Source organism: Oncorhynchus tshawytscha, linkage group LG29 (genome assembly GCF_018296145.1).
Source record: "Oncorhynchus tshawytscha isolate Ot180627B linkage group LG29, Otsh_v2.0, whole genome shotgun sequence".
NCBI classification, from domain to species: domain Eukaryota; kingdom Metazoa; phylum Chordata; class Actinopteri; order Salmoniformes; family Salmonidae; genus Oncorhynchus; species Oncorhynchus tshawytscha.
The window spans coordinates 27,094,814-27,122,313 of NC_056457.1; the positions used below are offsets into that span (position 1 = coordinate 27,094,814).

General features: G+C 43.6%; 1 protein-coding gene across 1 annotated transcript in view; it reads right to left on the reverse strand.

Annotated features, from left to right (window-relative positions):
* LOC112227470 (zinc finger homeobox protein 4) overlaps nt 1–27,500 on the reverse strand; it is a 200,088-nt gene that overhangs the window by 66,124 nt on the left and 106,464 nt on the right. Inside the window, 2 exon segments of the mRNA XM_042308748.1 lie at nt 2,134–2,256; nt 2,259–2,367. Coding sequence (XP_042164682.1) covers nt 2,134–2,256; nt 2,259–2,367 — 232 coding nt within the window.

Below are 27,500 nucleotides of genomic sequence, written 5' to 3' on the forward strand. Positions count from 1 at the left end.
GTAACCCCTGTCTCCACACCGCAACCCCCACACACATTGTAACTCATCTCTCTATACCGTAACCCCCGTCTCTACACAGTAGCCCCCGTCTCCACACCGCAACCCCCACACACATTGTAACTCATCTCTATACCGTAACCCCGTCTCTACACCGTAGCCCCGTCTCCACACTGCAACCCCCACACACATTGTAACTCATCTCTCTACACTGTAACCCCCGTCTCTACACCGTAACCCCGTCTCTACACCATAACCCCCATCTCCACACCGTAACTCCCGTCTCTACACCGTAACTCCCGTCTCCACACCGTAACTCCTGTCTCCACACCGTAACTCCTGTCTCCACACCATAACTCCTGTCTCCACACCGTAACCCCCGTCTCCACACCGTAACCCCGTCTCCACACCGCAACCCCCACACACATTGTAACTCCTCTCTCTACACTGTAACCCCCGTCTCTACACCGTAACCCCGTCTCTACACCATAACCCCCATCTCCACACCGTAACTCCCGTCTCTACACCGTAACCCCGTCTCCACACCGCAACCCCCACACACATTGTAACTCCTCTCTCTACACTGTAACCCCGTCTCTACACCGTAACCCCCGTCTCTACACCATAACCCCCATCTCCACACCGTAACTCCCGTCTCTACACCGTAACTCCCGTCTCCACACCGTAACTCCTGTCTCCACACCGTAACTCCTGTCTCCACACCATAACTCCTGTCTCCACACCGTAACCCCGTCTCCACACCGTAACTCCCGTCTCCACACCGTAACTCCTGTCTCCACACCGTAACTCCTGTCTCTACACCGTAACTCCCGTCTCCACACCGTAACCCCGTCTCTACACCGTAACCCCCGTCTCTACACCGTAACCCCTGTCTCTACACCGTAACCCCCGTCTCTACACCGTAACCAACCTCTCTATACTGTAACCCACTTCTCTACACCATAAACCACCGTCTCTACACCGTAACCGACTCAAAGAAAATTTTTTTTTTTTGTCTCCAAATGTTTTACAGTGCTGCTACACTTATTAGTGTCTGGCAGACCCTGTTCTTAGGGTCAGGTTAGGGTTAACCCAGACCCTGAGCTTAGGGTCAGGTTAGGGTTAACCCAGACCCTGAGCTGAGGGTCAGGTTAGGGTTAACCCAGACCCTGAGTTTAGGGTTAGGTTAGGGTTAACCCAGACCCTGTGCTTAAGGTTAGGTTAGGGTTTACCCAGACCCTGAGCTTAGGGTTAGGTTAGGGTTAACCCAGACCCTGAGCTTAGGGTTAGGTTAGGGTTTACCCAGACCCTGAGCTTAGGGTTAGGTTAGGGTTAACCCAGACCCTGAGCTTAGGGTTAGGTTAGGGTTAACCCAGACCCTGAGCTTAGGTTAGGTTAGGGTTAACCCAGACTCTGAGTTTAGGGTTAGGTTAGGGTTAACCCAGACCCTGAGTTTAGGGTTAGGTTAGGGTTAACCCAGACCCTGAGCTTCGGGTTAGGTTAGGGTTTACCCAGACCCTGAGCTTAGGGTTAGGTTAGGGTTAACCCAGACCCTGAGCTTAGGGTTAGGTTAGGGTTTACCCAGACCCTGAGTTTAGGGTTAGGTTAGGGTTAACCCAGACCCTGAGCTTAGGGTTAGGTTAGGGTTAGGGTTAGGGTTGGGTTAGGGTTAGGTTAGGGTTAACCCAGACCCTGAGCTTTGAAATGTTTTGGTCATGAGAAAGGAAATGAATGCTCACTCCAGGGGGAGACGTGTGTGTGTATGTATGTATGTGTGTTTGTGTGTTGGTGTGTTTGTGTGTGTGAGAGAGAATCTTCCAAAGGTAGAGTTTCATAAGTCTGCCTGCATGGGATGTCCCTGCATATGGTATGTTTGTGTGTGTGTGTGTGCGTGTGGGTGTATGTGTGTGTGTGTGTGTGTGTGTGTGTTGGTGACATAGGCGTAGCACCATAATGGGAACAGCATGCTCATTCTGGGGAGATTAGGTGGACTGGACGGCCTGACTCAGGAGAGGGAGGGAGAGAGGGAGGGGTACATGGTGTGGGGGTAGGGTTTGGGTAAAGGTTGGAGGAAACAGGGAGTACGAGCAGCAAGTCCCATCCAAGAAAAGCCACATAATAAACCATTGGCCTTACCTTGTTGTTTAGGGCAGTCTTTAACATGGTAAAGTTGGTGTAGACTCAGGCCATCCTCCTCTCCTCCCAGTCCCTGCTGGTGGAGCTGTAGCTTCCTCAGCCCCTCGTTCTGCTGGTGGCGCGGGAGCGAGCGTGCTGCACCAGGTTCAGACAGGCCTTGGTGGAGTAGTCACACAGGGCACAGTAGTACACACACTGCTCACTGCCACACGCGATCTCCTGCTTCTGCAAGTGCTGTAGGCGAGAGGAAAACAGAGCAGAGAGATTGTTAACATTTGTAGGAGAATGCTTTTTGAATGATGGTCAAGGTCAAAGGTGACATGAATCATTTGAGTGACTTTGCTCTCGATTCGTACGGACAGCTAACCTGTTGATACCTGAAGCACAGTAAACTGGGACACTGTTATCTAGTCGGGCAAAAATCATGTTTAAAGTGGAAAATGTAGGAAGGAAAAAAGAACAAAGGATATTTCTCTTCCTTTATCTGAGCAGACAGCAAAACAAATCTAGTGTGCTTAGAAGAATGAAAGGATGTGAATAAGTGAACGGAAGAAAAACCTGATAGTACTGACAGAGAGGAGAGGAGAGACAAAGAGGAGAGGAGAGACAAAGAGGAGAGGAGAAACAAAGAGGAGAGGAGAGGAGAGACAAAGAGGAGAGGAGAGACAAAGAGGAGAGGAGAGACAAAGAGGAGAGGAGAGGAGAGACAAAATGAGGAGAGGAGATACAAAGTGAGGAGAGGAGAGACAAAATGAGGAGAGGAGAGACAAAATGAGGAGAGGAGAGACAAAATGAGGAGAGGAGAGACAAAATGAGGAGAGGAGAGACAAAATGAGGAGAGCAGATACAAAGTGAGGAGAGGAGAGACAAAATGAGGAGAGGAGAGACAAAATGAGGAGAGGAGAGACAAAATGAGGAGAGGAGAGACAAAATGAGGAGAGTAGATAGAAAGTAAGAGAGGAGAGACAAAATGAGGAGAGGAGAGACAAAATGAGTAGAGGAGAGACAAAATGAGGAGAGGAGAGACAAAATGAGGAGAGGAGAGACAATGTGAGGAGAGGAGAGACGAGGTGAGAAGAGACAAAATGAGGAGAGGAGAGGCAAAATGAGGAGAGGAGAGACAAAGTGAGGAGAGGAGAGACAAAGAGGAGAGGAGAGGAGAGACAAAATGAGGAGAGGAGATACAAAGTGAGGAGAGGAGAGACAAAATGAGGAGAGGAGATACAAAATGAGGAGAGGAGAGACAAAATGAGGAGAGGAGAGACAAAATGAGGAGAGGAGAGACAAAGTGAGGAGAGGAGAGACAAAATGAGGAGAGGAGAGACAAAATGAGGAGAGGAGAGACAAAATGAGGAGAGGAGAGACAAAGTGAGGAGAGGAGATACAAAATGAGGAGAGGAGAGACAAAATGAGGAGAGGAGATACAAAATGAGGAGAGGAGAGACAAAATGAGGAGAGGAGAGACAAAATGAGGAGAGGAGAGACAAAATGAGGAGAGGAGATACAAAATGAGGAGAGGAGAGACAAAATGAGGAGAGGAGAGACAAAAGGAGAAGAGGAGAGACAAAATGAGAAGAGGAGAGACAAAATGAGGAGAGGAGAGACAAAATGAGGAGAGCAGATACAAAGTGAGGAGAGGAGGGACAAAATGAGGAGAGGAGAGACAAAATGAGGAGAGGAGAGACAAAATGAGGAGAGCAGAGACAAAAGTAGGAGAGGAGAGAAAAAGTGAGGAGAGGAGAGACAAAATGAGGAGAGGAGAGACAAAATGAGGAGAGGAGAGACAAAATGAGAAGAGGAGAGACAAAATGAGGAGAGGAGAGACAAAATGAGGAGAGGAGATACAAAATGAGGAGAGGAGAGACAATGTGAGGAGAGGAGAGACGAGGTGACAAGAGACAAAATGAGGAGAGGAGAGACAAAGTGAGGAGAGGAGAGACAAAGAGGAGAGGAGAGGAGAGACAAAGAGGAGAGGAGAGACAAAGAGGAGAGGAGAGACAAAGAGGAGAGGAGAGGAGAGACAAAATAAGGAGAGGAGATACAAAGTGAGGAGAGGAGAGACAAAATGAGGAGAGGAGAGACAAAATGAGGAGAGGAGAGACAAAATGAGGAGAGGAGATACAAAATGAGGAGAGGAGAGACAATGTGAGGAGAGGACAGACGAGGTGAGAAGAGACAAAATGAGGAGAGGTGAGGCAAAATGAGGAGAGGAGAGACAAAGTGAGGAGAGGAGAGACAAAGAGGAGAGGAGAGACAAAGAGGAGAGGAGAGACAAAGAGGAGAGGAGAGACAAAGATGAGAGGAGAGGAGAGGAGAGACAAAATAAGGAGAGGAGATACAAAATGAGGAGAGGAGAGACAAAATGAGGAGAGGAGAGACAAAGTGAGGAGAGGAGAGACAAAATGAGGAGAGGAGAGACAAAATGAGGAGAGGAGAGACAAAATGAGGAGAGGAGAGACAAAGTGAGGAGAGGAGATACAAAATGAGGAGAGGAGAGACAAAATGAGGAGAGGAGATACAAAATGAGGAGAGGAGAGACAAAATGAGGAGAGGAGAGACAAAATGAGGAGAGGAGAGACAAAATGAGGAGAGGAGATACAAAATGAGGAGAGGAGAGACAAAATGAGGAGAGGAGAGACAAAAGGAGAAGAGGAGAGACAAAATGAGGAGAGGAGAGACAAAATGAGGAGAGGAGAGACAAAATGAGGAGAGCAGATACAAAGTGAGGAGAGGAGGGACAAAATGAGGAGAGGAGAGACAAAATGAGGAGAGGAGAGACAAAATGAGGAGAGCAGAGACAAAAGTAGGAGAGGAGAGAAAAAGTGAGGAGAGGAGAGACAAAATGAGGAGAGGAGAGACAAAATGAGGAGAGGAGAGACAAAATGAGAAGAGGAGAGACAAAATGAGGAGAGGAGAGACAAAATGAGGAGAGGAGATACAAAATGAGGAGAGGAGAGACAATGTGAGGAGAGGAGAGACGAGGTGACAAGAGACAAAATGAGGAGAGGAGAGACAAAGTGAGGAGAGGAGAGACAAAGAGGAGAGGAGAGGAGAGACAAAGAGGAGAGGAGAGACAAAGAGGAGAGGAGAGACAAAGAGGAGAGGAGAGGAGAGACAAAATAAGGAGAGGAGATACAAAGTGAGGAGAGGAGAGACAAAATGAGGAGAGGAGAGACAAAATGAGGAGAGGAGAGACAAAATGAGGAGAGGAGATACAAAATGAGGAGAGGAGAGACAATGTGAGGAGAGGACAGACGAGATGAGAAGAGACAAAATGAGGAGAGGTGAGGCAAAATGAGGAGAGGAGAGACAAAGTGAGGAGAGGAGAGACAAAGAGGAGAGGAGAGACAAAGAGGAGAGGAGAGACAAAGAGGAGAGGAGAGACAAAGATGAGAGGAGAGGAGAGGAGAGACAAAATAAGGAGAGGAGATACAAAGTGAGGAGAGGAGAGACAAAATGAGGAGAGGAGAGACAAAATGAGGAGAGGAGAGACAAAATGAGGAGAGGAGAGACAAAGTGAGGAGAGGAGATACAAAATGAGGAGAGGAGAGACAAAATGAGGAGAGGAGATACAAAATGAGGAGAGGAGAGACAAAATGAGGAGAGGAGAGACAAAATGAGGAGAGGAGAGACAAAATGAGAAGAGGAGAGACAAAATGAGGAGAGGAGAGACAAAATGAGGAGAGGAGAGACAAAATGAGGAGAGGAGAGACAAAATGAAGAGAGGAGAGACAAAATGAGGAGAGGAGAGTCAAAGTGAGGAGAGGAGATACAAAATGAGGAGAGGAGAGACAAAATGAGGAGAGGAGATACAAAATGAGGAAAGGAGATACAAAATGAGGAGAGGAGAGACAAAATGAGGAGAGGAGAGACAAAATGAGGAGAGGAGATACAAAATGAGGAGAGGAGAGACAAAATGATGAGAGGAGAGACAAAATGAGAAGAGGAGAGACAAAATGAGGAGAGGAGAGACAAAATGAGGAGAGGAGAGGCAAAATGAGGAGAGGAGAGACAAAATGAGGAGAGCAGATACAAAGTGAGGAGAGGAGAGACAAAATGAGGAGAGGAGAGACAAAATGAGGAGAGGAGAGACAAAATGAGGAGAGGAGAGACAAAAGTAGGAGAGGAGAGAAAAAGTGAGGAGAGGAGAGACAAAATGAGGAGAGGAGAGACAAAATGAGGAGAGGAGAGACAAAATGAGGAGAGGAGATACAAAATGTGGAGAGGAGAGACAAAATGAGGAGAGGAGAGACAAAATGAGGAGAGGAGATACAAAATGAGGAGAGGAGAGACAAAATGAGGAGAGGAGAGACAAAATGAGGAGAGGAGAGACAAAGTGAGGAGAGGAGATACAAAATGAGGAGAGGGGAGACAAAGTGAGGAGAGGAGAGACAAAGAGGAGAGGAGAGACAAAGAGGAGAGGAGAGACAAAGAGGAGAGGAGAGACAAAGAGGAGAGGAGATACAAAGTGAGGAGAGGAGAGACAAAATGAGGAGAGGAGAGACAAAATGAGGAGAGGAGAGACAAAATGAGGAGAGGAGAGACAAAATGAGGAGAGGAGAGACAAAGTGAGGAGAGGAGATACAAAATGAGGAGAGGAGAGACAAAATGAGGAGAGGAGATACAAAATGAGGAGAGGAGAGACAAAATGAGGAGAGGAGAGACAAAATGAGGAGAGACAAAATGAGAAGAGGAGAGACAAAATGAGGAGAGGAGAGACAAAATGAGGAGAGGAGAGACAAAATGAGGAGAGGAGAGACAAAATGAAGAGAGGAGAGACAAAATGAGGAGAGGAGAGACAAAGTGAGGAGAGGAGAGACAAAATGAGGAGAGGAGAGACAAAATGAGGAGAGGAGAGACAAAATGAAGAGAGGAGAGACAAAATGAGGAGAGGAGAGACAAAGTGAGGAGAGGAGAGACAAAATGAGGAGAGGAGAGACAAAATGAGGAGAGGAGAGACAAAAGTAGGAGAGGAGAGAAAAAGTGAGGAGAGGAGAGACAAAATGAGCAGAGGAGAGACAAAATGAGGAGAGGAGAGACAAAATGAGGAGAGGATATACAAAATGAGGAGAGGAGAGACAAAATGAGGAGAGGAGAGACAAAATGAGGAGAGGAGATACAAAATGAGGAGAGGAGAGACAAAATGAGGAGAGGAGAGACAAAATGAGGAGAGGAGAGACAAAGTGAGGAGAGGAGATACAAAATGAGGAGAGGAGAGACAAAATGAGGAGAGGAGATACAAAATGAGGAGAGGAGAGACAAAATGAGGAGAGGAGAGACAAAATGAGGAGAGGAGAGACAAAATGAGGAGAGGAGATAGAAAATGAGGAGAGGAGAGACAAAATGGGGAGAGAAGAGACAAAATGAGAAGAGGAGAGACAAAATGAGGAGAGGAGAGACAAAATGAGGAGAGGACAGACAAAATGAGGAGAGGAGAGACAAAATGAGGAGAGGAGAGACAAAGTGAGGAGAGGAGATACAAAATGAGGAGAGGAGAGACAAAATGAGAAGAGGAGATACAAAATGAGGAGAGGAGAGACAAAATGAGGAGAGGAGAGACAAAATGAGGAGAGGAGAGACAAAATGAGGAGAGGAGATACAAAATGAGGAGAGGAGAGACAAAATGAGGAGAGGAGAGACAAAAGGAGAAGAGGAGAGACAAAATGAGGAGAGGAGAGACAAAATGAGGAGAGGAGAGACAAAATGAGGAGAGGAGAGACGAGGTGACAAGAGACAAAATGAGGAGAGGAGAGGCAAAATGAGGAGAGGAGAGACAAAGTGAGGAGAGGAGAGACAAAGAGGAGAGGAGAGGAGAGACAAAGAGGAGAGGAGAGACAAAGAGGAGAGGAGAGACAAAGAGGAGAGGAGAGGAGAGACAAAATAAGGAGAGGAGATACAAAGTGAGGAGAGGAGAGACAAAATGAGGAGAGGAGAGACAAAATGAGGAGAGGAGAGACAAAATGAGGAGAGGAGATACAAAATGAGGAGAGGAGAGACAATGTGAGGAGAGGAGAGACGAGGTGAGAAGAGACAAAATGAGGAGAGGAGAGGCAAAATGAGGAGAGGAGAGACAAAGTGAGGAGAGGAGAGACAAAGAGGAGAGGAGAGGAGAGACAAAGAGGAGAGGAGAGACAAAGAGGAGAGGAGAGGAGAGACAAAATAAGGAGAGGAGAGACAAAATGAGGAGAGGAGAGACAAAATGAGGAGAGGAGAGACAAAATGAGGAGAGGAGAGAAAGTGAGGAGAGGAGATACAAAATGAGGAGAGGAGAGACAAAATGAGGAGAGGAGATACAAAATGAGGAGAGGAGAGACAAAATGAGGAGAGGAGAGACAAAATGAGGAGAGGAGAGACAAAATGAGAAGAGGAGAGACAAAATGAGGAGAGGAGAGACAAAATGAGGAGAGGAGAGACAAAATGAGGAGAGGAGAGACAAAATGAAGAGAGGAGAGACAAAATGAGGAGAGGAGAGACAAAGTGAGGAGAGGAGATACAAAATGAGGAGAGGAGAGACAAAATGAGGAGAGGAGATACAAAATGAGGAAAGGAGAGACAAAATGAGGAGAGGAGAGACAAAATGAGGAGAGGAGAGACAAAATGAGGAGAGGAGATACAAAATGAGGAGAGGAGAGACAAAATGAGGAGAGGAGAGACAAAATGAGAAGAGGAGAGACAAAATGAGGAGAGGAGAGACAAAATGAGGAGAGGAGAGGCAAAATGAGGAGAGGAGAGACAAAATGAGGAGAGCAGATACAAAGTGAGGAGAGGAGAGACAAAATGAGGAGAGGAGAGACAAAATGAGGAGAGGAGAGACAAAATGAGGAGAGGAGAGACAAAATGAGGAGAGGAGAGACAAAGTGAGGAGAGGAGATACAAAATGAGGAGAGGAGAGACAAAATGAGGAGAGGAGATACAAAATGAGGAGAGGAGAGACAAAATGAGGAGAGAAGAGACAAAATGAGGAGAGGAGAGACAAAATGAGGAGAGGAGAGACAAAATGAGGAGAGGAGAGACAAAATGAGGAGAGCAGATACAAAGTGAGGAGAGGAGAGACAAAATGAGGAGAGGAGAGACAAAATGAGGAGAGGAGAGACAAAATGAGGAGAGGAGAGACAAAATGAGGAGAGGAGAGACAATGTGAGGAGAGGAGAGACGAGGTGAGAAGAGACAAAATGAGGAGAGGAGAGGCAAAATGAGGAGAGGAGAGACAAAGTGAGGAGAGGAGAGACAAAGAGGAGAGGAGAGGAGAGACAAAGAGGAGAGGAGAGACATAGAGGAGAGGAGAGACAGAGGAGAGGAGAGGAGAGACAAAATGAGGAGAGGAGATACAAAGTGAGGAGAGGAGAGACAAAATGAGGAGAGGAGAGACGAGGTGAGGAGAGGAGAGACGAGGTGAGAAGAGACAAAGTGAGGAGATGAGAGACGAGGTGAGAAGAGACAAAGTGAGGAGAGGAGAGACGAGGTGAGAAGAGACAAAGTGAGGAGAGGAGAGACAAAATGAGGAGAGGAGAGACAAAATGAGGAGAGGAGAGACAAAATGAGGAGAGGAGATACAAAATGAGGAGAGGAGAGACAAAGTGAGGAGAGGAGATACAAAATGAGGAGAGGAGAGACAAAATGAGGAGAGGAGATACAAAATGAGGAGAGGAGAGACAAAATGAGGAGAGGAGAGACAAAATGAGGAGAGGAGAGACAAAATGAGGAGAGGAGATACAAAATGAGGAGAGGAGAGACAAAATGAGGAGAGGAGAGACAAAATGAGAAGAGGAGAGACAAAATGAGGAGAGCAGATACAAAGTGAGGAGAGGAGAGACAAAATGAGGAGAGGAGAGACAAAATGAGGAGAGGAGAGACAAAATGAAGAGAGGAGAGACAAAGTGAGGAGAGGAGAGACGAGGTGAGAAGAGACAAAATGAGGAGAGGAGAGACAAAATGAGGAGAGGAGAGACGAGGTGAGGAGAGGAGAGACAAAGTGAGGAGAGGAGAGACAAAGTGAGGAGAGGAGAGACAAAATGAGGAGAGGAGAGACAAAATGAGGAGAGGAGAGACAAAATGAGGAGAGGAGATACAAAGTGAGGAGAGGAGAGACAAAATGAGGAGAGGAGAGACAAAGTGAGGAGAGGAAAGGCAAAATGAGGAGACGAGAGACAAAATGAGGAGAGGAGAGACGAGGTGAGGAGAGGAGAGACGAGGTGAGAAGAGACAAAGTGAGGAGATGAGAGACGAGGTGAGAAGAGACAAAGTGAGGAGAGGAGAGACGAGGTGAGAAGAGACAAAGTGAGGAGAGGAGAGACGAGGTGAGAAGAGACAAAGTGAGGAGAGGAGATACAAAGTGGAGTTTTTGAAAAGGTGTCTTCAAAAGTTAATTTGAAAAATCTATTATTTCTCTGACACACAAGGATGCCGAAAGTGCTAGGATTCATAGTGTGTGTAATTGTGTGTTGTGTGCGCCCACGTGTGTGTGTGTGTGCATGTGTGCCTGTGTGCGGGTGTGAGTGTGTGCTCGTGTGTGTGCCTGTGCGTGTGCGCGTTTGTGCTTGTGTGTGTGTGTGCATGTGCGCTCGCGTGTAAGTGTGTGTGTGTGTGTGTGTGTACCTAGCTGGGCTTCCTGAAATTTCCTCATCAAATAAAATAGTAAGAACTAATAAAATAAACAGAAGGAGCGTCGCCAGAGCAGTGTTTTGTGTGAGAGATTCTCTCATCATCACCGTGGACAACAGGGAGGTGTATTCAGTGTGTGACTGTCACTTGCAAGCTTTACTTTCACCAACAACAGTTGCTACTAGCATTGCAGCCATCCGTGCAGCTACCCCCCTCCCTGACCTCCTACCACACCCACATCACCACCCCTCCCCCAACCTCCATACACCCGGGGAAACCAAGCATATCAAGTGTGCCTCCATAGCTGGCAGCCTAATGAACAATGAGCCGAAACAAAAGGCCAGGCTACAGGCTTTATTAACTGGTCCTCTGCTAGAGCACAAAACAGACCTCAGAGAGAGGGGGGGGTACGTAGGCAAGCTGCAGGTGTCTGTGTGTTTGAGAAAGAGAGTGAGAGAAAGAGAGAGAAAGAGAGAGAAAAAAAAAGAGAGTTAAAAAACGGACTACCAAGGATTAGTCACATAGTAACCCACATCACTCGCCTCTCTCTCTCTCTCTCTCTCTCGCTCTCTTTCTTTCTCTCTCCCTCTCTCCCTCTCTCCATCTCTCCCTATCTCTCTCCCGCTCTCTCACTCTCTCTCTCCCTCTCTCGCTCTCTCTCTTTCTCTCTTTTTCTCTCTCTCTCTCTCTCCCTCTCTCTCTCTCTCTCTCCCTCTCGCTCTCTTTCTTTCTCTCTCCCTCTCTCCCTCTCTCTCTCTCTCTCTCCATCTCTCCCTATCTCTCTCCCGCTCTCTCACTCTCTCTCTCTCCCTCTCTCTCTCTCTCTCTCTCTCTCCCTCTCTCTCTCTCTCTCTCTCTCTCACTCTCTCGCCCCCTGTCTTTTCTTTCCCAGAAAATGTATGTACAAGGTTTTTCTCACGAGGCAGTGGGATGTCCGTGGCAGTCGGGAGCCCTTTCAGGGGTCTTAACTTTTAATTAAGTTTAAGAAAGCTGCGCATGAACGCACACAAACACAGACACAGAGTGCTGGCCAGCGCTCACAGTCATTAATTACAGCTATCTTTGTTTCTCTGTGAAAGAGAGGCTTGTATAGACAGATTCCCTCAGAGTGCACCGCTACTAACACCCTGCCAGCCACAACGAGAAACTAACTGCTCTGTCTCTCAGTCTTTCTGTCTTTCTGTCTCTCTGTCTTTCTGTCTCTCTTAGTCTTTGTCTTTCTGTCTCTCTTAGTCTTTGTCTTTCTGTCTCTCTGTCTTTCTGTCTTTCTGTCTCTCTTAGTCTTTGTCTTTCTGTCTCTCTTAATCTCTGTCTTTCTGTCTTTCTGTCTCTCTGTCTTTCTGTCTCTCTTACTCTCTGTCTTTCTGTCTCTCTGTCTTTCTGTCTCTCTGTCTTTCTGTCTCTCTGTCTCTCTTAATCTCTGTCTTTCTGTCTCTCTGTCTTTCTGTCTCTCTGTCTTTCTGTCTCTCTGTCTTTCTGTCTCTCTGTCTCTCTCAATCTCTGTCTTTCTGTCTCTCTGTCTCTCTTACTCTCTGTCTTTCTGTCTCTCAGTCTTTCTGTCTTTCTGTCTCTCTGTCTTTCTGTCTCTCTTAGTCTTTGTCTTTCTGTCTCTCTTACTCTCTGTCTCTCTGTCTTTCTGTCTCTCTGTCTCTCTTAATCTCTGTCTTTCTGTCTCTCTTACTCTCTGTCTTTCTGTCTCTCTTAATCTCTGTCTTTCTGTCTCTCTGTCTTTCTGTCTCTCTGTCTTTCTGTCTCTCTTACTCTCTGTCTTTCTGTCTCTCTGTCTTTCTGTCTCTCTGTCTTTCTGTCTCTCTGTCTTTCTGTCTCTCTTAATCTCTGTCTTTCTGTCTCTCTGTCTTTCTGTCTCTCTGTCTTTCTGTCTCTCTTACTCTCTGTCTTTCTGTCTCTCTTACTCTCTGTCTTTCTGTCTCTCTGTCTTTCTGTCTCTCTGTCTTTCTGTCTTTCTGTCTCTCTTACTCTCTGTCTTTCTGTCTCTCTTACTCTCTGTCTTTCTGTCTCTCTTAATCTCTGTCTTTCTGTCTCTCTGTCTTTCTGTCTCTCTGTCTTTCTGTCTCTCTTAATCTCTGTCTTTCTGTCTCTCTGTCTTTCTGTCTCTCTTAATCTCTGTCTTTCTGTCTCTCTGTCTTTCTGTCTCTCTTACTCTCTGTCTTTCTGTCTCTCTGTCTTTCTGTCTCTCTTAATCTCTGTCTTTCTGTCTCTCTTACTCTCTGTCTTTCTGTCTCTCTTACTCTCTGTCTCTCTGTCTTTCTGTCTCTCTTAATCTCTGTCTTTCTGTCTCTCTTAATCTCTGTCTTTCTGTCTCTCTTAATCTCTGTCTTTCTGTCTCTCTTAATCTCTGTCTTTCTGTCTCTCTTAATCTCTGTCTTTCTGTCTCTCTGTCTTTCTGTCTCTCTTACTCTCTGTCTTTCTGTCTCTCTTACTCTCTGTCTTTCTGTCTCTCTGTCTTTCTGTCTCTCTTACTCTCTGTCTTTCTGTCTCTCTGTCTTTCTGTCTCTCTGTCTTTCTGTCTCTCTTAATCTCTGTCTTTCTGTCTCTCTGTCTTTCTGTCTCTCTGTCTTTCTGTCTCTCTGTCTTTCTGTCTCTCTGTCTTTCTGTCTCTCTGTCTTTCTGTCTCTCTGTCTTTCTGTCTCTCTTAATCTCTGTCTTTCTGTCTCTCTGTCTTTCTGTCTCTCTTACTCTCTGTCTTTCTGTCTCTCTGTCTTTCTGTCTCTCTTACTCTCTGTCTTTCTGTCTCTCTTACTCTCTGTCTTTCTGTCTCTCTGTCTTTCTGTCTCTCTTAGTCTTTGTCTTTCTGTCTCTCTTACTCTCTGTCTTTCTGTCTCTCTGTCTTTCTGTCTCTCTTAATCTCTGTCTTTCTGTCTCTCTTACTCTCTGTCTTTCTGTCTCTCTGTCTTTCTGTCTCTCTTACTCTCTGTCTTTCTGTCTCTCTGTATTTCTGTCTCTCTGTCTTTCTGTCTCTCTGTCTTTCTGTCTCTCTTACTCTCTGTCTTTCTGTCTCTCTGTATTTCTGTCTCTCTGTCTTTCTGTCTCTCTGTCTTTCTGTCTCTCTTATTCTCTGTCTTTCTGTCTCTCTTACTCTCTGTCTTTCTGTCTCTCTTACTCTCTGTCTCTCTGTCTTTCTGTCTCTCTTAATCTCTGTCTTTCTGTCTCTCTTAATCTCTGTCTTTCTGTCTCTCTTAATCTCTGTCTTTCTGTCTCTCTGTCTTTCTGTCTCTCTTAATCTCTGTCTTTCTGTCTCTCTTACTCTCTGTCTTTCTGTCTCTCTTACTCTCTGTCTTTCTGTCTCTCTGTCTTTCTGTCTCTCTTACTCTCTGTCTTTCTGTCTCTCTGTCTTTCTGTCTCTCTGTCTTTCTGTCTCTCTGTCTTTCTGTCTCTCTTACTCTCTGTCTTTCTGTCTCTCTGTATTTCTGTCTCTCTGTCTTTCTGTCTCTCTGTCTTTCTGTCTCTCTTATTCTCTGTCTTTGTCTCTCTTACTCTCTGTCTTTCTGTCTCTCTTACTCTCTGTCTCTCTGTCTTTCTGTCTCTCTTAATCTCTGTCTTTCTGTCTCTCTTAATCTCTGTCTTTCTGTCTCTCTTAATCTCTGTCTTTCTGTCTCTCTGTCTTTCTGTCTCTCTTAATCTCTGTCTTTCTGTCTCTCTTACTCTCTGTCTTTCTGTCTCTCTGTCTTTCTGTCTCTCTGTCTTTCTGTCTCTCTTAATCTCTGTCTTTCTGTCTCTCTGTCTTTCTGTCTCTCTGTCTTTCTGTCTCTCTTAATCTCTGTCTTTCTGTCTCTCTGTCTTTCTGTCTCTCTGTCTTTCTGTCTCTCTGTCTTTCTGTCTCTCTGTCTTTCTGTCTCTCTTAATCTCTGTCTTTCTGTCTCTCTGTCTTTCTGTCTCTCTTACTCTCTGTCTTTCTGTCTCTCTGTCTTTCTGTCTCTCTTAGTCTTTGTCTTTCTGTCTCTCTTACTCTCTGTCTTTCTGTCTCTCTGTCTTTCTGTCTCTCTTAATCTCTGTCTTTCTGTCTCTCTTACTCTCTGTCTTTCTGTCTCTCTGTCTTTCTGTCTCTCTTACTCTCTGTCTTTCTGTCTCTCTGTATTTCTGTCTCTCTGTCTTTCTGTCTCTCTGTCTTTCTGTCTCTCTTACTCTCTGTCTTTCTGTCTCTCTGTCTTTCTGTCTCTCTGTCTTTCTGTCTCTCTGTCTTTCTGTCTCTCTGTCTTTCTGTCTCTCTGTCTTTCTGTCTCTCTGTATTTCTGTCTCTCTTACTCTCTGTCTTTCTGTCTCTCTGTCTTTCTGTCTCTCTTACTCTCTGTCTTTCTGTCTCTCTTAATCTCTGTCTTTCTGTCTCTCTTACTCTCTGTCTTTCTGTCTCTCTTAATCTCTGTCTTTCTGTCTCTCTGTCTTTCTGTCTCTCTTACTCTCTGTCTTTCTGTCTCTCTGTCTTTCTGTCTCTCTTACTCTCTGTCTTTCTGTCTCTCTTAATCTCTGTCTTTCTGCCTCTCTGTCTTTCTGTCTCTCTTAATCTCTGTCTTTCTGTCTCTCTGTCTTTCTGTCTCTCTTAATCTCTGTATTTCTGTCTCTCTTACTCTCTGTCTTTCTGTCTCTCTGTCTTTCTGTCTCTCTTAATCTCTGTATTTCTGTCTCTCTTACTCTCTGTCTTTCTGTCTCTCTGTCTTTCTGTCTCTCTTAATCTCTGTATTTCTGTCTCTCTTACTCTCTGTCTTTCTGTCTCTCTGTCTTTCTGTCTCTCTTACTCTCTGTCTTTCTGTCTCTCTTACTCTCTGTCTTTCTGTCTCTCTGTCTTTCTGTCTCTCTGTCTTTCTGTCTCTCTTAATCTCTGTCTTTCTGTCTCTCTGTCTTTCTGTCTCTCTTAATCTCTGTCTTTCTGTCTCTCTGTCTTTCTGTCTCTTCTGTCTTTCTGTCTCTCTGTCTTTCTGTCTCTCTGTCTTTCTGTCTCTCTTAATCTCTGTCTTTCTGTCTCTCTGTCTTTCTGTCTCTCTTACTCTCTGTCTTTCTGTCTCTCTGTCTTTCTGTCTCTCTTACTCTCTGTCTTTCTGTCTCTCTTACTCTCTGTCTTTCTGTCTCTCTGTCTTTCTGTCTCTCTTAGTCTTTGTCTTTCTGTCTCTCTTACTCTCTGTCTTTCTGTCTCTCTGTCTTTCTGTCTCTCTTAATCTCTGTCTTTCTGTCTCTCTTACTCTCTGTCTTTCTGTCTCTCTGTCTTTCTGTCTCTCTTACTCTCTGTCTTTCTGTCTCTCTGTATTTCTGTCTCTCTGTCTTTCTGTCTCTCTATCTTTCTGTCTCTCTTACTCTCTGTCTTTCTGTCTCTCTGTATTTCTGTCTCTCTGTCTTTCTGTCTCTCTGTCTTTCTGTCTCTCTTATTCTCTGTCTTTCTGTCTCTCTTACTCTCTGTCTTTCTGTCTCTCTTACTCTCTGTCTCTCTGTCTTTCTGTCTCTCTTAATCTCTGTCTTTCTGTCTCTCTTAATCTCTGTCTTTCTGTCTCTCTTAATCTCTGTCTTTCTGTCTCTCTGTCTTTCTGTCTCTCTTAATCTCTGTCTTTCTGTCTCTCTTACTCTCTGTCTTTCTGTCTCTCTTACTCTCTGTCTTTCTGTCTCTCTGTCTTTCTGTCTCTCTTACTCTCTGTCTTTCTGTTTCTCTGTATTTCTGTCTCTCTGTCTTTCTGTCTCTCTGTCTTTCTGTCTCTCTTACTCTCTGTCTTTCTGTCTCTCTGTATTTCTGTCTCTCTGTCTTTCTGTCTCTCTGTCTTTCTGTCTCTCTTATTCTCTGTCTTTGTCTCTCTTACTCTCTGTCTTTCTGTCTCTCTTACTCTCTGTCTCTCTGTCTTTCTGTCTCTCTTAATCTCTGTCTTTCTGTCTCTCTTACTCTCTGTCTTTCTGTCTCTCTTACTCTCTGTCTTTCTGTCTCTCTGTCTTTCTGTCTCTCTTACTCTCTGTCTTTCTGTCTCTCTGTCTTTCTGTCTCTCTGTCTTTCTGTCTCTCTTAATCTCTGTCTTTCTGTCTCTCTGTCTTTCTGTCTCTCTGTCTTTCTGTCTCTCTTAATCTCTGTCTTTCTGTCTCTCTGTCTTTCTGTCTCTCTGTCTTTCTGTCTCTCTGTCTTTCTGTCTCTCTGTCTTTCTGTCTCTCTTAATCTCTGTCTTTCTGTCTCTCTGTCTTTCTGTCTCTCTTACTCTCTGTCTTTCTGTCTCTCTGTCTTTCTGTCTCTCTTAGTCTTTGTCTTTCTGTCTCTCTTACTCTCTGTCTTTCTGTCTCTCTGTCTTTCTGTCTCTCTTACTCTCTGTCTTTCTGTCTCTCTGTATTTCTGTCTCTCTGTCTTTCTGTCTCTCTGTCTTTCTGTCTCTCTTACTCTCTGTCTTTCTGTCTCTCTGTCTTTCTGTCTCTCTGTCTTTCTGTCTCTCTGTCTTTCTGTCTCTCTGTCTTTCTGTCTCTCTGTCTTTCTGTCTCTCTGTATTTCTGTCTCTCTTACTCTCTGTCTTTCTGTCTCTCTGTCTTTCTGTCTCTCTTACTCTCTGTCTTTCTGTCTCTCTTAATCTCTGTCTTTCTGTCTCTCTTACTCTCTGTCTTTCTGTCTCTCTTAATCTCTGTCTTTCTGTCTCTCTGTCTTTCTGTCTCTCTTACTCTCTGTCTTTCTGTCTCTCTGTCTTTCTGTCTCTCTTACTCTCTGTCTTTCTGTCTCTCTTAATCTCTGTCTTTCTGCCTCTCTGTCTTTCTGTCTCTCTTAATCTCTGTCTTTCTGTCTCTCTGTCTTTCTGTCTCTCTTAATCTCTGTATTTCTGTCTCTCTTACTCTCTGTCTTTCTGTCTCTCTGTCTTTCTGTCTCTCTTAATCTCTGTATTTCTGTCTCTCTTACTCTCTGTCTTTCTGTCTCTCTGTCTTTCTGTCTCTCTTAATCTCTGTATTTCTGTCTCTCTTACTCTCTGTCTTTCTGTCTCTCTGTCTTTCTGTCTCTCTTACTCTCTGTCTTTCTGTCTCTCTTAATCTCTGTCTTTCTGTCTCTCTGTCTTTCTGTCTCTCTTAATCTCTGTCTTTCTGTCTCTCTGTCTTTCTGTCTCTCTTAATCTCTGTCTTTCTGTCTCTCTTACTCTCTGTCTTTCTGTCTCTCTTAATCTCTGTCTTTCTGTCTCTCTGTCTTTCTGTCTCTCTTACTCTCTGTCTTTCTGTCTCTCTGTCTTTCTGTCTTTCTGTCTTTCTGTCTTTCTGTCTCTCTGTCTTTCTGTCTTTCTGTCTTTCTGTCTCTCTGTCTTTCTGTCTCTCTGTCTCTCTGTCTTTCTGTCTTTCTGTCTTTCTGTCTTTCTGTCTCTCTGTCTCTCTGTCTTTCTGTCTTTCTGTCTTTCTGTCTCTCTGTCTCTCTGTCTTTCTGTCTCTCTGTCTCTCTGTCTTTCTGTCTCTCTGTCTCTCTGTCTCTCTGTCTCTCTGTCTTTCTGTCTCTCTGTCTTTCTGTCTTTCTGTCTTTCTGTCTCTCTGTCTTTCTGTCTTTCTGTCTTTCTGTCTCTCTGTCTCTCTGTCTTTCTGTCTTTCTGTCTCTCTGTCTCTCTGTCTTTCTGTCTCTCTTAATCTCTGTCTTTCTGTCTCTCTTAATCTCTGTCTTTCTGTCTCTCTTACTCTCTGTCTTTCTGTCTCTCTGTCTTTCTGTCTCTCTTAATCTCTGTCTTTCTGTCTCTCTTAATCTCTGTCTTTCTGTCTCTCTGTCTTTCTGTCTCTCTTACTCTCTGTCTTTCTGTCTCTCTGTCTTTCTGTCTCTCTTAATCTCTGTCTTTCTGTCTCTCTGTCTTTCTGTCTCTCTTAATCTCTGTCTTTCTGTCTCTCTTAATCTCTGTCTTTCTGTCTCTCTTACTCTCTGTCTTTCTGTCTCTCTTAATCTCTGTCTTTCTGTCTCTCTGTCTTTCTGTCTCTCTTAATCTCTGTCTTTCTGTCTCTCTTAATCTCTGTCTTTCTGTCTCTCTGTCTTTCTGTCTCTCTTAATCTCTGTCTTTCTGTCTCTCTGTCTTTCTGTCTCTCTGTCTTTCTGTCTCTCTGAATCTCTGTCTTTCTGTCTCTCTGTCTTTCTGTCTCTCTGTCTTTCTGTCTCTCTGTCTCTCTTAATCTCTGTCTTTCTGTCTCTCTCTCTCTCTTTCTGTCTCTCTGTATTTCTGTCTCTCTGTCTTTCTGTCTCTCTGTCTTTCTGTCTCTCTTAATCTCTGTCTTTCTGTCTCTCTGTCTTTCTGTCTCTCTGTCTTTCTGTCTCTCTTACTCTCTGTCTTTCTGTCTCTCTTAATCTCTTTCTGTCTCTCTGTCTTTCTGTCTCTCTGTCTTTCTGTCTCTCTGTCTTTCTGTCTCTCTGTCTTTCTGTCTCTCTGTCTTTCTGTCTCTCTGTATTTCTGTCTCTCTTAATCTCTGTCTTTCTGTCTCTCTGTCTTTCTGTCTCTCTTAATCTCTGTCTTTCTGTCTCTCTGTCTTTCTGTCTCTCTTACTCTGTCTTTCTGTCTCTCTGTCTTTCTGTCTCTCTTAATCTCTGTCTTTCTGTCTCTTCTGTCTGTCTTTCTGTCTCTCTTACTCTCTGTCTCTCTGTCTTTCTGTCTCTCTTAATCTCTGTCTTTCTGTCTCTCTTAATCTCTGTCTTTCTGTCTCTCTTAATCTCTGTCTTTCTGTCTCTCTTAATCTCTGTCTTTCTGTCTCTCTTAATCTCTGTCTTTCTGTCTCTCTGTCTTTCTGTCTCTCTTAATCTCTGTCTTTCTGTCTCTCTTACTCTCTGTCTTTCTGTCTCTCTTACTCTCTGTCTTTCTGTCTCTCTGTCTTTCTGTCTCTCTTACTCTCTGTCTTTCTGTCTCTCTGTCTTTCTGTCTCTCTGTCTTTCTGTCTCTCTTAATCTCTGTCTTTCTGTCTCTCTGTCTTTCTGTCTCTCTTAATCTCTGTCTTTCTGTCTCTCTGTCTTTCTGTCTCTCTGTCTTTCTGTCTCTCTGTCTTTCTGTCTCTCTGTCTTTCTGTCTCTCTTAATCTCTGTCTTTCTGTCTCTCTGTCTTTCTGTCTCTCTTACTCTCTGTCTTTCTGTCTCTCTGTCTTTCTGTCTCTCTTACTCTCTGTCTTTCTGTCTCTCTTACTCTCTGTCTTTCTGTCTCTCTGTCTTTCTGTCTCTCTTAGTCTTTGTCTTTCTGTCTCTCTTACTCTCTGTCTTTCTGTCTCTCTGTCTTTCTGTCTCTCTTAATCTCTGTCTTTCTGTCTCTCTTACTCTCTGTCTTTCTGTCTCTCTGTCTTTCTGTCTCTCTTACTCTCTGTCTTTCTGTCTCTCTGTATTTCTGTCTCTCTGTCTTTCTGTCTCTCTGTCTTTCTGTCTCTCTTACTCTCTGTCTTTCTGTCTCTCTGTATTTCTGTCTCTGTCTTTCTGTCTCTCTGTCTTTCTGTCTCTCTTATTCTCTGTCTTTCTGTCTCTCTTACTCTCTGTCTTTCTGTCTCTCTTACTCTCTGTCTCTCTGTCTTTCTGTCTCTCTTAATCTCTGTCTTTCTGTCTCTCTTAATCTCTGTCTTTCTGTCTCTCTTAATCTCTGTCTTTCTGTCTCTCTGTCTTTCTGTCTCTCTTAATCTCTGTCTTTCTGTCTCTCTTACTCTCTGTCTTTCTGTCTCTCTTACTCTCTGTCTTTCTGTCTCTCTGTCTTTCTGTCTCTCTTACTCTCTGTCTTTCTGTTTCTCTGTATTTCTGTCTCTCTGTCTTTCTGTCTCTCTGTCTTTCTGTCTCTCTTACTCTCTGTCTTTCTGTCTCTCTGTATTTCTGTCTCTCTGTCTTTCTGTCTCTCTGTCTTTCTGTCTCTCTTATTCTCTGTCTTTGTCTCTCTTACTCTCTGTCTTTCTGTCTCTCTTACTCTCTGTCTCTCTGTCTTTCTGTCTCTCTTAATCTCTGTCTTTCTGTCTCTCTTAATCTCTGTCTTTCTGTCTCTCTTAATCTCTGTCTTTCTGTCTCTCTGTCTTTCTGTCTCTCTTAATCTCTGTCTTTCTGTCTCTCTTACTCTCTGTCTTTCTGTCTCTCTTTCTCTCTGTCTTTCTGTCTCTCTTAATCTCTGTCTTTCTGTCTTTCTTTCTGTCTCTCTGTCTTTCTGTCTCTCTTAATCTCTGTCTTTCTGTCTCTCTGTCTTTCTGTCTCTCTGTCTTTCTGTCTCTCTGTCTCTTTGTCTCTCTTAATCTCTGTCTTTCTGTCTCTCTTTGTCTCTGTCTTTCTGTCTCTCTGTCTTTCTGTCTCTCTTTCTTTGTGTCTCTCTCTCTCTTTGTCTTTCTGTCTCTCTTAGTCTTTGTCTTTCTGTCTCTCTTACTCTCTGTCTTTCTGTCTCTCTGTCTTTCTGTCTCTCTTAATCTCTGTCTTTCTGTCTCTCTTACTCTCTGTCTTTCTGTCTCTCTGTCTTTCTGTCTCTCTTACTCTCTGTCTTTCTGTCTCTCTGTATTTCTGTCTCTCTTCTTTCTGTCTCTCTGTCTTTCTGTCTCTCTTACTCTCTGTCTTTCTGTCTCTCTGTCTTTCTGTCTCTCTGTCTTTCTGTCTCTGTCTTTCTGTCTCTGTCTTTCTGTCTCTCTGTCTTTCTGTCTCTCTTACTCTCTGTCTTTCTGTCTCTCTGTCTTTCTGTCTCTCTTACTCTCTGTCTTTCTGTCTCTCTGTCTCTGTCTTTCTGTCTCTCTTACTCTCTGTCTTTCTGTCTCTCTTAATCTCTGTCTTTCTGTCTCTCTGTCTTTCTGTCTCTCTTACTCTGTCTTTCTGTCTCTCTGTCTTTCTGTCTCTCTTACTCTCTGTCTTTCTGTCTCTCTTAATCTCTGTCTTTCTGTCTCTCTGTCTTTCTGTCTCTCTTAATCTCTGTCTTTCTGTCTCTCTTCTTTCTGTCTCTCTTAATCTCTGTATTTCTGTCTCTCTTACTCTCTGTCTTTCTGTCTCTCTGTCTTTCTGTCTCTCTCTGTCTTTCTGTCTCTCTTACTAATCTCTGTCTCTCTGTCTTTCTGTCTCTGTCTTTCTGTCTCTCTTACTCTCTGTCTTTCTGTCTCTCTGTCTTTCTGTCTCTCTTACTCTCTGTCTTTCTGTCTCTCTTAATCTCTGTCTTTCTGTCTCTCTGTCTTTCTGTCTCTCTTAATCTCTGTCTTTCTGTCTCTCTGTCTTTCTGTCTCTCTTAATCTCTGTCTTTCTGTCTCTCTTACTCTCTGTCTTTCTGTCTCTCTTAATCTCTGTCTTTCTGTCTCTCTGTCTTCTCTCTTACTCTCTGTCTTTCTGTCTCTCTGTCTTTCTGTCTCTCTGTCTTTCTGTCTCTCTGTCTTTCTGTCTTTCTGTCTTTCTGTCTCTCTGTCTCTGTCTTTGTCTGTCTTTCTGTCTTTCTGTCTCTCTGTCTTTCTGTCTCTCTTAATCTCTGTCTTTCTGTCTCTCTGTCTTTCTGTCTCTCTTAATCTCTGTCTTTCTGTCTCTCTGTCTTTCTGTCTCTCTTACTCTCTGTCTTTCTGTCTCTCTGTCTTTCTGTCTCTCTTAATCTCTGTCTTTCTGTCTTCTTCTCTCTGTCTTTCTGTCTCTCTTAATCTCTCTGTCTTTCTGTCTCTCTTAATCTCTGTCTTTCTGTCTCTCTTAATCTCTGTCTTTCTGTCTTAAATCTCTGTCTTTCTGTCTCTCTTAATCTTGTCTTTTCTGTCTCTCTTAATCTCTGTCTTTCTGTCTCTCTGTCTTTCTGTCTCTCTTAATCTCTGTCTTTCTGTCTCTCTTACTCTCTGTCTTTCTGTCTGTCTTTCTGTCTCTCTGTCTTTCTGTCTCTCTTACTCTCTGTCTTTCTGTCTCTCTGTCTTTCTGTCTCTCTGTCTTTCTGTCTCTCTTAATCTCTGTCTTTCTGTCTCTCTGTCTTTCTGTCTCTTTAATCTCTGTCTTTCTGTCTCTCTGTCTTTCTGTCTCTCTGTCTTTCTGTCTCTCTGTCTTTCTGTCTCTCTGTCTTTCTGTCTCTCTTAATCTCTGTCTTTCTGTCTCTCTGTCTTTCTGTCTCTCTTACTCTCTGTCTTTCTGTCTCTCTGTCTTTCTGTCTCTCTTACTCTCTGTCTTTCTGTCTCTCTTACTCTCTGTCTTTCTGTCTCTCTGTCTTTCTGTCTCTCTTAGTCTTTGTCTTTCTGTCTCTTTACTGTCTTTCTGTCTCTCTGTCTTTCTGTCTCTCTCTTAATCTCTGTCTTTCTGTCTCTCTTACTCTCTGTCTTTCTGTCTCTCTGTCTTTCTGTCTCTCTTACTCTCTGTCTTTCTGTCTCTCTGTATTTCTGTCTCTCTGTCTTTCTGTCTCTCTGTCTTTCTGTCTCTCTTACTCTCTGTCTTTCTGTCTCTCTGTATTTCTGTCTCTCTGTCTTTCTGTCTCTCTGTCTTTCTGTCTCTCTTATTCTCTGTCTTTCTGTCTCTCTTAATCTCTGTCTTTCTGTCTCTCTTAATCTCTGTCTTTCTGTCTCTCTTAATCTCTGTCTTTCTGTCTCTCTGTCTTTCTGTCTCTCTTAATCTCTGTCTTTCTGTCTCTCTTACTCTCTGTCTTTCTGTCTCTCTTACTCTCTGTCTTTCTGTCTCTCTGTCTTTCTGTCTCTCTTACTCTCTGTCTTTCTGTTTCTCTGTATTTCTGTCTCTCTGTCTTTCTGTCTCTCTGTCTTTCTGTCTCTCTTACTCTCTGTCTTTCTGTCTCTCTGTATTTCTGTCTCTCTGTCTTTCTGTCTCTCTGTCTTTCTGTCTCTCTTATTCTCTGTCTTTGTCTCTCTTACTCTCTGTCTTTCTGTCTCTCTTACTCTCTGTCTCTCTGTCTTTCTGTCTCTCTTAATCTCTGTCTTTCTGTCTCTCTTAATCTCTGTCTTTCTGTCTCTCTTAATCTCTGTCTTTCTGTCTCTCTGTCTTTCTGTCTCTCTTAATCTCTGTCTTTCTGTCTCTCTTACTCTCTGTCTTTCTGTCTCTCTGTCTTTCTGTCTCTCTGTCTTTCTGTCTCTCTTAATCTCTGTCTTTCTGTCTCTCTGTCTTTCTGTCTTTCTGTCTCTCTTAATCTCTGTCTTTCTGTCTCTCTGTCTTTCTGTCTCTCTGTCTTTCTGTCTCTCTGTCTTTCTGTCTCTCTGTCTTTCTGTCTCTCTTAATCTCTGTCTTTCTGTCTCTCTGTCTTTCTGTCTCTCTTACTCTCTGTCTTTCTGTCTCTCTGTCTTTCTGTCTCTCTTGTCTTTGTCTTTCTGTCTCTCTTACTCTCTGTCTTTCTGTCTCTCTGTCTTTCTGTCTCTCTTAATCTCTGTCTTTCTGTCTCTCTTACTCTGTCTTTCTGTCTCTCTGTCTTTCTGTCTCTCTTACTCTCTGTCTTTCTGTCTCTCTGTATTTCTGTCTCTCTGTCTTTCTGTCTCTCTGTCTTTCTGTCTCTCTTACTCTGTCTTTCTGTCTCTCTGTCTTTCTGTCTCTCTGTCTTTCTGTCTCTCTGTCTTTCTGTCTCTCTGTCTTTCTGTCTCTCTGTCTTTCTGTCTCTCTGTCTTTCTGTCTCTCTGTCTTTCTGTCTCTCTTACTCTCTGTCTTTCTGTCTCTCTTAATCTCTGTCTTTCTGTCTCTCTTACTCTCTGTCTTTCTGTCTCTCTTAATCTCTGTCTTTCTGTCTCTCTGTCTTTCTGTCTCTCTTACTCTCTGTCTTTCTGTCTCTCTGTCTTTCTGTCTCTCTTACTCTCTGTCTTTCTGTCTCTCTTAATCTCTGTCTTTCTGCCTCTCTGTCTTTCTGTCTCTCTTAATCTCTGTCTTTCTGTCTCTCTGTCTTTCTGTCTCTCTTAATCTCTGTATTTCTGTCTCTTTACTCTCTGTCTTTCTGTCTCTCTGTCTTTCTGTCTCTTTAATCTCTGTATTTCTGTCTCTCTTACTCTCTGTCTTTCTGTCTCTCTGTCTTTCTGTCTCTCTTAATCTCTGTATTTCTGTCTCTCTTACTCTCTGTCTTTCTGTCTCTCTGTCTTTCTGTCTCTCTTACTCTCTGTCTTTCTGTCTCTCTTAATCTCTGTCTTTCTGTCTCTCTGTCTTTCTGTCTCTCTTAATCTCTGTCTTTCTGTCTCTCTGTCTTTCTGTCTCTCTTAATCTCTGTCTTTCTGTCTCTCTTACTCTCTGTCTTTCTGTCTCTCTTAATCTCTGTCTTTCTGTCTCTCTGTCTTTCTGTCTCTCTTACTCTCTGTCTTTCTGTCTCTCTGTCTTTCTGTCTTTCTGTCTTTCTGTCTTTCTGTCTCTCTGTCTTTCTGTCTTTCTGTCTATCTGTCTCTCTGTCTTTCTGTCTCTCTGTCTCTCTGTCTTTCTGTCTTTCTGTCTTTCTGTCTTTCTGTCTCTCTGTCTCTCTGTCTTTCTGTCTTTCTGTCTTTCTGTCTCTCTGTCTCTCTGTCTTTCTGTCTCTCTGTCTCTCTGTCTTTCTGTCTCTCTGTCTCTCTGTCTCTCTGTCTTTCTGTCTCTCTGTCTTTCTGTCTTTCTGTCTTTCTGTCTTTCTGTCTCTCTGTCTTTCTGTCTTTCTGTCTTTCTGTCTCTCTGTCTCTCTGTCTTTCTGTCTTTCTGTCTCTCTGTCTCTCTGTCTTTCTGTCTCTCTTAATCTCTGTCTTTCTGTCTCTCTTAATCTCTGTCTTTCTGTCTCTCTTACTCTCTGTCTTTCTGTCTCTCTGTCTTTCTGTCTCTCTTAATCTCTGTCTTTCTGTCTCTCTTAATCTCTGTCTTTCTGTCTCTCTGTCTTTCTGTCTCTCTTACTCTCTGTCTTTCTGTCTCTCTGTCTTTCTGTCTCTCTTAATCTCTGTCTTTCTGTCTCTCTGTCTTTCTGTCTCTCTTAATCTCTGTCTTTCTGTCTCTCTTAATCTCTGTCTTTCTGTCTCTCTTAATCTCTGTCTTTCTGTCTCTCTTAATCTCTGTCTTTCTGTCTCTCTGTCTTTCTGTCTCTCTTAATCTCTGTCTTTCTGTCTCTCTTAATCTCTGTCTTTCTGTCTCTCTGTCTTTCTGTCTCTCTGTCTCTCTTAATCTCTGTCTTTCTGTCTCTCTGTCTTTCTGTCTCTCTGTCTTTCTGTCTCTCTGAATCTCTGTCTTTCTGTCTCTCTGTCTTTCTGTCTCTCTGTCTTTCTGTCTTTCTGTCTCTCTGTCTCTCTTAATCTCTGTCTTTCTGTCTCTCTTAATCTCTCTCTTTCTGTCTCTCTGTATTTCTGTCTCTCTGTCTTTCTGTCTCTCTGTCTTTCTGTCTCTCTTACTCTCTGTCTTTCTGTCTCTCTGTCTTTCTGTCTCTCTGTCTTTCTGTCTCTCTTACTCTCTGTCTTTCTGTCTCTCTTAATCTCTGTCTTTCTGTCTCTCTGTCTTTCTGTCTCTCTGTCTTTCTGTCTCTCTGTCTTTCTGTCTCTCTGTCTTTCTGTCTCTCTGTCTTTCTGTCTCTCTGTATTTCTGTCTCTCTTACTCTCTGTCTTTCTGTCTCTCTTAATCTCTGTCTTTCTGTCTCTCTTACTCTCTGTCTTTCTGTCTCTCTTAATCTCTGTCTTTCTGTCTCTCTGTCTTTCTGTCTCTCTTACTCTCTGTCTTTCTGTCTCTCTTAATCTCTGTCTTTCTGCCTCTCTGTCTTTCTGTCTCTCTTAATCTCTGTCTTTCTGTCTTTCTGTCTCTCTTAATCTCTGTATTTCTGTCTCTCTTACTCTCTGTCTTTCTGTCTCTCTGTCTTTCTGTCTCTCTTAATCTCTGTATTTCTGTCTCTCTTACTCTCTGTCTTTCTGTCTCTCTGTCTTTCTGTCTCTCTTAATCTCTGTATTTCTGTCTCTCTTACTCTCTGTCTTTCTGTCTCTCTGTCTTTCTGTCTCTCTTACTCTCTGTCTTTCTGTCTCTCTTAATCTCTGTCTTTCTGTCTCTCTGTCTTTCTGTCTCTCTTAATCTCTGTCTTTCTGTCTCTCTGTCTTTCTGTCTCTCTTAATCTCTGTCTTTCTGTCTCTCTTACTCTCTGTCTTTCTGTCTCTCTTAATCTCTGTCTTTCTGTCTCTCTGTCTTTCTGTCTCTCTTACTCTCTGTCTTTCTGTCTCTCTGTCTTTCTGTCTTTCTGTCTTTCTGTCTCTCTGTCTTTCTGTCTTTCTGTCTTTCTGTCTCTCTGTCTTTCTGTCTCTCTGTCTCTCTGTCTTTCTGTCTTTCTGTCTTTCTGTCTTTCTGTCTTTCTGTCTCTCTGTCTCTCTGTCTCTCTGTCTTTCTGTCTCTCTGTCTCTCTGTCTTTCTGTCTCTCTGTCTCTCTGTCTTTCTGTCTCTCTGTCTCTCTGTCTTTCTGTCTTTCTGTCTCTCTGTCTTTCTGTCTTTCTGTCTTTCTGTCTTTCTGTCTCTCTGTCTTTCTGTCTTTCTGTCTTTCTGTCTCTCTGTCTCTCTGTCTTTCTGTCTTTCTGTCTCTCTGTCTCTCTGTCTCTCTTAATCTCTGTCTTTCTGTCTCTCTTAATCTCTGTCTTTCTGTCTCTCTTACTCTCTGTCTTTCTGTCTCTCTGTATTTCTGTCTCTCTTAATCTCTGTCTTTCTGTCTCTCTTAATCTCTGTCTTTCTGTCTCTGTCTTTCTGTCTCTCTTACTCTCTGTCTTTCTGTCTCTGTCTTTCTGTCTCTCTTAATCTCTGTCTTTCTGTCTCTCTGTCTTTCTGTCTCTCTTAATCTCTGTCTTTCTGTCTCTCTTAATCTCTGTCTTTCTGTCTCTCTTACTCTGTCTTTCTGTCTCTCTTAATCTCTGTCTTTCTGTCTCTCTGTCTTTCTGTCTCTCTTAATCTCTGTCTTTCTGTCTCTCTTAATCTCTGTCTTTCTGTCTCTCTGTCTTTCTGTCTCTCTTAATCT